This window comes from Oncorhynchus tshawytscha, linkage group LG13 (genome assembly GCF_018296145.1).
Source record: "Oncorhynchus tshawytscha isolate Ot180627B linkage group LG13, Otsh_v2.0, whole genome shotgun sequence".
In the NCBI taxonomy this organism is placed as follows: Eukaryota; Metazoa; Chordata; class Actinopteri; order Salmoniformes; family Salmonidae; genus Oncorhynchus; species Oncorhynchus tshawytscha.
Genome location: NC_056441.1, coordinates 5,304,049 through 5,314,048, shown reverse-complemented (window position 1 = coordinate 5,314,048; position 10,000 = coordinate 5,304,049). Strand labels below are relative to the sequence as shown.

General features: G+C 42.7%; 1 protein-coding gene across 1 annotated transcript in view; it reads left to right on the top strand.

The window, feature by feature from the left end:
- Window positions 1-10,000, top strand: part of LOC112239059 (regulating synaptic membrane exocytosis protein 3) — a 73,332-nt gene that overhangs the window by 58,354 nt on the left and 4,978 nt on the right. The window contains exons 3-5 of the mRNA XM_042295075.1: window positions 1,807-1,948; window positions 2,149-2,261; window positions 8,146-8,247. Coding sequence (XP_042151009.1) covers window positions 1,807-1,948; window positions 2,149-2,261; window positions 8,146-8,247 — 357 coding nt within the window. The remainder of the gene's footprint in view (window positions 1-1,806; window positions 1,949-2,148; window positions 2,262-8,145; window positions 8,248-10,000) is intronic.

The following is a 10,000-nucleotide window of genomic DNA, read 5'->3' as shown; positions in this document are numbered from 1 at the left end:
TGTGTGTGTGTGTGTGTGTGTGTGTGTGTGTGTGTGTGTGTGTGTGTGTGTGTGTGTGTGTGTGTGTGTGTGTCCATCTCCCTAATACACCTAACACAGAATCTCTGAACCTGTGTAGCCTTCAACCGAGGCATAAAGTTAGCCTTTATTATACTGAACCCAACCACTGCCCAGTCATGTGAAATCCATAGATTAGGACCTAATGAATCTATTTCTATAGACTCATTCCCTTATATTAACTGTAACTCGGTAAAAAGCCTTATCGGAAGAATTGTTGGTGTGTTTATGTGTATAATTATAAGTTGAAGACATATACAGGGAACAGCAGGTGTTCCCTTTAAGAGCTGCTGACTATGACTTGACATATTCCTTAAACCTACAGAGAATATAGAGAGAATATAGGGACAATTCAGAGATAATATAGGGACAATACAGAGATAATATAGAGAGAATATAGGGACAATTCAGAGATAATATAGAGAGAATATAGGGACAATTCAGAGATAATATAGGGACAATTCAGAGATAATATAGAGAGAATATAGGGACAATTCAGAGATAATATAGGGACAATACAGAGATAATATAGAGAGAATATTTTTTTTTACCTTTATTTTACTAGGCAAGTCAGTTAAGAACAAATTCTTATTTTCAATGACAGCCTGTTCAAGGGCAGAACGACAGATTTTGTACCTTGTCAGCTCGGGGATTTGAACTTGCAACCTTTCAGTTACTAGTCCAATGCTAAAACCACTAGGCTACCCTGCCACCCCAGAGAGAATATAGAGAGAATGAAGAGAGAATATAGAGAGAATATAGAGAGACTACAGAGAGAATATAGAGAGAATGAAGAGAGAATATAGAGAGAATGAAGAGAGAATATAGAGAGAATATAGAGAGAATATAGAGAGAATATAGAGAGAATATAGAGAGAATATAGAGAGAATGAAGAGAGAATGTATAGATAATATAGAGAGAATATAGAGAGAATGAAGAGAGAATGAAGAGAGAATATAGAGAGAATGAAGAGAGAATGAAGAGAGAATGAAGAGAGAATATAGAGAGAATGAAGAGAGAATGAAGAGAGAATATAGAGAGAATGAAGAGAGAATATAGAGAGAATTTAGAGAGAATATAGAGAGAATATAGAGAGAATGAAGAGAGAATATAGAGAGAATATAGAGAGAATTTAGAGAGAATATAGAGAGAATATAGAGAGAATATAGAGAGAATGAAGAGAGAATATATAGAGAATGAAGAGAGAATGAAGAGAGAATATAGAGAGAATATAGAGAGAATAGAGAGAATATAGAGAGAATGAAGAGAGAATGAAGAGAGAATATAGAGAGAATGAAGAGAGAATATATAGAGAATGAAGAGAGAATGAAGGGAGAATATAGAGGGAATATAGAGAGAATGAAGGGAGAATATAGAGAGAATATAGAGAGAATATAGAGAGAATGAAGAGAGAATGAAGAGAGAATGAAGAGAGAATGAAGAGAGAATATAGAGAGAATATAGAGAGAATATAGAGAGAATATAGAGAGAATATAGAGAGAATGAAGAGAGAATGAAGAGAGAATGAAGAGAGAATGAAGAGAGAATATAGAGAGAATATAGAGAGAATATAGAGAGAATATAGAGAGAATATAGAGAGAATATAGAGAGAATGAAGAGAGAATGAAGAGATAATAAAGTGACTCAGTGTCAGATACTGTTACTAGAAGTCTTCAGAACGGTCTTGATCGGTCCTCGAAACCCTAACCTTTAACTTCTAACCCCTGACCTCTGACCTCTCATCTCCAGAAGAACGAGTGAAGAAGCTGCGCGGTACGATCCGGCGGAGCACGGAGACGGGCATCGCTGTGGAGATGAGGAACCGGGTCACGCGACAGGGCAGTAAGGAGTCCACCGACGGCAGCACCAACTCCAACAGCTCTGACGGAATGTACGCTACTCATATATTACTCGTTCTGTAACTGCTGTACGTGAGTGTTGTACCTGTCTGTACCCAGCGGCCTGCTACAGCTGTGGTTCAGTCCATGTCGTAGCCCGAACTGTCTCCAGCTACCCTACTGCTACACGTCATTAAACCACCATTCCATCCATCAATCACTCATTCCTTTCACTCTCTCTTTCTCTCTCTAGGTTTATCTTCCCACCCACTCGCATGGGTCCAGAGAGCCAGTTTAGTGACTTTCTGGATGGACTAGGCCCCGCCCAGATCGTAGGCCGACAGACACTAGCCACACCCTCCATGGGTAAGTCAAATCATTGGAGTCTCTCTGTCTGAAAACAGCTTCTGTGATGTGATAACTTAATATATGCCAAGACGCCATTACCATAGCTCCTCCCCCCTCGGTGTTTGCTGATCGTCAGATACCAGGTGGTGTATGAATATGGAGATGGCTCTACATTAGATACCAGGTGGTGTGTGAATATGGAGATGGCTCTACATTAGATACCAGGTGGTGTATGAATATGGAGATGGCTCTACATTAGATACCAGGTGGTGTATGAATATGGAGATGGCTCTACATTAGATACCAGGTGGTGTATGAATATGGAGATGGCTCTACATTAGATACCAGGTGGTGTATGAATATGGAGATGCTCTACATTAGATACCAGGTGGTGTATGAATATGGAGATGGCTCTACATTAGATACCAGGTGGTGTATGAATATGGAGATGGCTCTACATTAGATACCAGGTGGTGTATGAATATGGAGATGGCTCTACATTAGATACCAGGTGGTGTATGAATATGGAGATGGCTCTACATTAGATACCAGGTGGTGTGTGAATATGGAGAAGGCTCTACATTAGATACCAGGTGGTGTATGAATATGGAGATGGCTCTACATTAGATACCAGGTGGTGTATGAATATGGAGATGGCTCTACATTAGATACCAGGTGGTGTATGAATATGGAGATGGCTCTACATTAGATACCAGGTGGTGTATGAATATGGAGATGGCTCTACATTAGATACCAGGTGGTGTATGAATATGGAGATGGCTCTACATTAGATACCAGGTGGTGTATGAATATGGAGATGGCTCTACATTAGATACCAGGTGGTGTGTGAATATGGAGAAGGCTCTACATTAGATACCAGGTGGTGTATGAATATGGAGATGGCTCTACATTAGATACCAGGTGGTGTATGAATACGGAGATGGCTCTACATTAGATACCAGGTGGTGTATGAATATGGAGATGGCTCTACATTAGATACCAGGTGGTGTATGAATATGGAGATGGCTCTACATTAGATACCAGGTGGTGTATGAATATGGAGATGGCTCTACATTAGATACCAGGTGGTGTGTGAATATGGAGATGGCTCTACATTAGATACCAGGTGGTGTATGAATATGGAGATGGCTCTACATTAGATACCAGGTGGTGTATGAATATGGAGATGGCTCTACATTAGATACCAGGTGGTGTATGAATATGGAGATGGCTCTACATTAGATACCAGGTGGTGTATGAATATGGAGATGGCTCTACATTAGATACCAGGTGGTGTGTGAATATGGAGATGGCTCTACATTAGATACCAGGTGGTGTATGAATATGGAGATGGCTCTACATTAGATACCAGGTGGTGTATGAATACGGAGATGGCTCTACATTAGATACCAGGTGGTGTATGAATATGGAGATGGCTCTACATTAGATACCAGGTGGTGTATGAATATGGAGATGGCTCTACATTAGATACCAGGTGGTGTATGAATATGGAGATGGCTCTACATTAGATATGGCTCTACATTAGATACCAGGTGGTGTATGAATATGGAGATGGCTCTACATTAGATACCAGGTGGTGTATGAATATGGAGATGGCTCTACATTAGATACCAGGTGGTGTATGAATATGGAGATGGCTCTACATTAGATACCAGGTGGTGTATGAATATGGAGATGGCTCTACATTAGATACCAGGTGGTGTATGAATATGGAGATGGCTCTACATTAGATACCAGGTGGTGTATGAATATGGAGATGGCTCTACATTAGATACCAGGTGGTGTATGAATATGGGGATGGCTCTACATTAGATACCAGGTGGTGTATGAATATGGAGATGGCTCTACATTAGATACCAGGTGGTGTATGAATATGGAGATGGCTCTACATTAGATACCAGGTGGTGTATGAATATGGAGATGGCTCTACATTAGATACCAGGTGGTGTATGAATATGGAGAAGGCTCTACATTAGATACCAGGTGGTGTATGAATATGGAGATGGCTCTACATTAGATACCAGGTGGTGTATGAATATGGAGATGGCTCTACATTAGATACCAGGTGGTGTATGAATATGGAGATGGCTCTACATTAGATACCAGGTGGTGTATGAATATGGAGATGGCTCTACATTAGATACCAGGTGGTGTATGAATATGGAGATGGCTCTACATTAGATACCAGGTGGTGTATGAATATGGAGATGGCTCTACATTAGATACCAGGTGGTTTATGAATATGGAGATGGCTCTACATTAGATACCAGGTGGTGTATGAATATGGAGATGGCTCTACATTCAAATCAAATCAAATCAAATCAAATTTTATTTGTCACATACACATGGTTAGCAGATGTTAATGCGAGTGTAGCAAAATGCTTGTGCTTCTAGTTCCGACAATGCAGTAATAACGAGCAAGTAATCTAACTAACAATTCCAAAAAAAAAACTACTGTCTTATACACAGTGTAAGGGGATAAAGAATATGTACATAAGGATATATGAATGAGTGATGGTACAGAGCAGCATAGGCAAGATACAGTAGATGATATCGAGTACAGTATATACATATGAGATAAGTATGTAAACCAAGTGGCATAGTTAAAGTGGCTAGTGATACATGTATTACATAAGGATGCAGTCGATGATATAGAGTACAGTATATACGTATGCATATGAGATGAATAATGTAGGGTAAGTAACATTATATAAGGTAGCATTGTTTAAAGTGGCTAGTGATATATTTACATCATTTCCCATCAATTCCCATGATTAAAGTGGCTGGAGTAGAGTCAGTGTCATTGACAGTGTGTTGGCAGTAGCCACTCAATGTTAGTGGTGGCTGTTTAACAGTCTGATGGCCTTGAGATAGAAGCTGTTTTTCAGTCTCTCGGTCCCAGCTTTGATGCACCTGTACTGACATCGCCTTCTGGATGACAGCGGGGTGAACAGGCAGTGGCTCGGGTGGTTGATGTCCTTGATGATCTTTATGGCCTTCCTGTAGCATCGGGTGGTGTAGGTGTCCTGGAGGGCAGGTAGTTTGCCCCCGGTGATGCGTTGTGCAGACCTCACACTCTCCTCTGGAGAGCCTTACGGTTGAGGGCGGTGCAGTTGCCATACCAGGCGGTGATACAGCCCGCCAGGATGCTCTCGATTGTGCATCTGTAGAAGTTTGTGAGTGCTTTTGGTGACAAGCCGAATTTCTTCAGCCTCCTGAGGTTGAAGAGGCGCTGCTGCGCCTTCCTCACGATGCTGTCTGTGTGAGTGGACCAATTCAGTTTGTCTGTGATGTGTATGCCGAGGAACTTAAAACTTGCTACCCTCTCCACTACTGTTCCATCGATGTGGATGGGGGTGTTCCCTCTGCTGTTTCCTGAAGTCCACAATCATCTCCTTAGTTTTGTTGACGTTGAGTGTGAGGTTATTTTCCTGACACCACACTCCGAGGGCCCTCACCTCCTCCCTGTAGGCCGTCTCGTCGTTGTTGGTAATCAAGCCTACCACTGTTGTGTCGTCCGCAAACTTGATGATTGAGTTGGAGGCGTGCATGGCCACGCAGTCGTGGGTGAACAGGGAGTACAGGAGAGGGCTCAGAACGCACCCTTGTGGGGCCCCAGTGTTGAGGATCAGCGGGGAGGAGATGTTGTTGCCTACCCTCACCACCTGGGGGCAGCCCGTCAGGAAGTCCAGTACCCAGTTGCACAGGGCGGGGTCGAGACCCAGGGTCTCGAGCTTGATGACGAGCTTGGAGGGTACTATGGTGTTGAATGCCGAGCTGTAGTCGATGAACAGCATTCTCACATAGGTATTCCTCTTGTCCAGATGGGTTAGGGCAGTGTGCAGTGTGGTTGAGATTGCATCGTCTGTGGACCTATTTGGGCGGTAAGCAAATTGGAGTGGGTCAAGGGTGTCAGGTAGGGTGGAGGTGATATGGTCCTTGACTAGTCTCTCAAAGCACTTCATGATGACGGATGTGAGTGCTACGGGCGGTAGTCGTTTAGCTCAGTTACCTTAGCTTTCTTGGGAACAGGAACAATGGTGGCCCTCTTGAAGCATGTGGGAACAGCAGACTGGTATAGGGATTGATTGAATATGTCCGTAAACACACCGGCCAGCTGGTCTGCGCATGCTCTGAGGCGCGGCTGGGGATGCCGTCTGGGCTTGCAGCCTTGCGAGGGTTAACACGTTTAAATGTCTTACTCACTTCGGCTGCAGTGAAGGAGAGACCGCATGTTTCCGTTGCAGGCCGTGTCAGTGGCACTGTATTGTCCTCAAAGCGGGCAAAAGTTATTTAGTCTGCCTGGGAGCAAGACATCCTGGTCCGTGACTGGGCTGGGTTTCTTCCTGTAGTCCGTGATTGACTGTAGACCCTGCCACATACCTCTTGTGTCTGAGCCGTTGAATTGAGATTCTACTTTGTCTCTGTACTGGCGCTTAGCTTGTTTGATAGCCTTGCGGAGGGAATAGCTGCACTGTTTGTATTCAGTCATGTTACCAGACACCTTGCCCTGATTAAAAGCAGTGGTTCGTGCCTTCAGTTTCACACGAATGCTGCCATCAATCCACGGTTTCTGGTTAGGGAATGTTTTAATCGTTGCTATGGGAACGACATCTTCAACGCACGTTCTAATGAACTCGCACACCGTATCAGCGTATTCGTCAATGTTGTTGTCTGACGCAATACGAAACATCTCCCAGTCCAAGTGATGGAAGCAGTCTTGGAGTGTGGAGTCAGCTTGGTTGGACCAGCGTTGGACAGACCTCAGCGTGGGAGCTTCTTGTTTTAGTTTCTGTCTGTAGGCAGGGATCAACAAAATGGAGTCGTGGTCAGCTTTTCCGAAAGGGGGCGGGGCAGGGCCTTATATGCGTCGCGGAAGTTAGAGTAACAATGATCCAGGGTCTTTCCACCCCTGGTTGCGCAATCGATATGCTGATAAAATTTAGGGAGTCTTGTTTTCAGATTAGCCTTGTTAAAATCCCCAGCTACAATAAATGCAGCCTCCGGATAAATCGTTTCCAGTTTGCAGAGAGTTAAATAAAGTTCGTTCAGAGCCATCGATGTCTGCTTGGGGGAGGATATATACGGCTGTGATTATAATCGAAGAGAATTCTCTTGGTAGATAGATACCAGGTGGTGTATGAATATGGAGTATGGAGATGGAGTATGGAGTATGAATATGGAGATGGCTCTACATATTTAATTAATTTTATGAAGGTGTGTAAATATGAGTATTCTATGCCTAAATCACTTGGTAAATAATTGTGAGGACAGTGGAACACGCTTTCTGTCTCTCCCTGCTGATCAACAGTGGTACTGCAGGCTGAAACTACACTTTCTGATCAGATACGACGTGATAATATGGTCAGAATGTAACCTGATCTGACCCGGAGAAGGGTCCTGGCCTCTTATCTGACCTGGAGAAAGTGGTACTGATAAGAGGCCAGGACCTTCTGGCTTCTGATCTGACCTGGAAAAGGGTCCTGGCCTCTGATCTGACCCAGAGAAGGGTTCTGGCCTCTGATCTGACCCGGAGAAGGGTTCTGCCTCTGATCTGACCTGGAGAAGGGTTCAGGCCTCGGTTCTGACCTGGAGAAGGGTTCTGGCCTCTGATCTGACCTGGAGAAGGATTCTGGCCTCTGATCTGCCCCATAGAAGGGTTCTGGCCTCTGATCTGACCTGGAGAAGGGTTCTGGCCTCTGATCTGACCTGGAGAAGGGTTCTGGCCTCTGATCTGACCTGGAGAAGGGTTCTGGCCTCTGATCTGACCTGGAGAAGGGTTCTGGCCTCTAACTAGGCACAGAGCTTTTCCTGGCCAGATTACATGCTAAGTAAAATCATCTGCCCCTAAACATGAGGAGTGTGTGTTTTCCTCCTGTAGGTGACGTCCATGTGGGTATGGTGGACAGAGGAGGCCAGCTAGAGGTGGAGATCAACCAGGCCAGAGGACTGACCCCTAAACCAGGGTCAAAGAACATCCCAGGTACAACACAAAACTACATAACTTTATTGTTCATCCCAGGTACAACACATAACTACAGAACTTTATTGTTCATTTAATCATCCCAGGCACTCAAAAAAAACTTCATAACTTTATTGTTAATCACAGCTACAATACAAACCTAAATAACTTTATTGTTCATTTGAGGTGCAATACAAACCTACATAACTTTATTGTTAATCACAGGTACAATTACAAACCTACGGAACTTTATTGTTCATTTGAGGTGCAATACAAACTTACATAACTTTATTGTTAATCACAGGTACAAATACAAACCTACATACCTTTATTGTTCATTTATTCATCTCAGGTACATAAAAAAACCTACATAACTGTATTGTTCATCTCTGGTACAATACAAACCTACATAACTTTATTGTTCATCTCTGGTACAATACAAACCTACATAACTTTATTCTTCATACCAGGTGCAATACAAACCTACATACCTTCATTGTTCATACCAGGTACAATACAAACCTACATAACTTTATTGTTCATACCAGGTACAATACAAACCTACATAACTTTATTGTTCATACCAGGTATAATACAAACCTACATAACTTTATTGTTCATACCAGGTACAATACAAACCTACATAACTTTATTGTTCATACCAGGTACAATACAAACCTACATAACTTTATTGTTCATACCAGGTACAATACAAACCTACATAACTTTATGAAAAAGAAAGCACTCTTCATCAAATTAATTAAAGTTATTTTAAAACTAATTTCGTCTGCATGGCATTCGTCAGGAAGTTCAAAGATACGATAATTCTATGTCTTCTTTTTATTTATTTATTTTTTTTCCAATCAACCCTGATTGAAGAGGGAGTGATTCCAGAATACATTCAGAAGTGAAGTAGATATGTTATCGAAATGCATATTAAGGTTTAAAGTATTAGAGCTATTAGACACGACTAAGTAGTCCTAGCCTTGAATAGGAGGGCAAAATGGTGAGAGTTGGAGAGACAAGCATTTTATAGTACACTAGATCACAGCCAACATGGACCACAGCAGTCCAATCATGGCAGAGGGCAATGTGTCCACAAGATGACAGCAAAGGGACCACAAAGACCCTACTTGAATGTTGAGAAATCCATATCTTCATTTAAACCAGGGTACTTAGTGGCCTGTAGTTTGTAATCCATATCTTCATTTAAACCAGGGTACTTAGTGGCCTGTAGTTTGTAATCCATATCTTCATTTAAACCAGGGTACTTAGTGGCCTGTAGTTTGTAATCCCAAATCTTCATTTAAGTTTAGCTGTTTAGTGGCCCCTGTTTTAATCAATCATCTTCATTTAAACCAGGGTAAGTGGCCTGTAGTTTGTAATCCATATCTTCATTTAAACCAGGGACATGTCCCTGTGTTTGTAATCCATATCTTCATTTAAACCAGGGTACTTAGTGGCCTGTAGTTTGTAATCCCAAAACGTTCCCTTTAGTTTAGCTGTTTAAGGCGGTCCCCTGTTTTACCCAATCACCTACGAGTAGAAGGAGGAGGAAGGACCTCAGCTATAGGCTCTCCATCTTCTTTTGGATGTGAGACATGTCCCTGTGTGTGTCTGTATCCCCTCTATCCCCCCTTACCTCCCTCTATCCCCTCCTTACCTCCCTATATCCCCTCCTTACCTCCCTATATCTCCTCCTTACCTCCCTCTATCCTCCTTACCTACCTACCTCCATCCCTCCTTTCCTCTCGCTGGCCCCTCCTTACCTCCC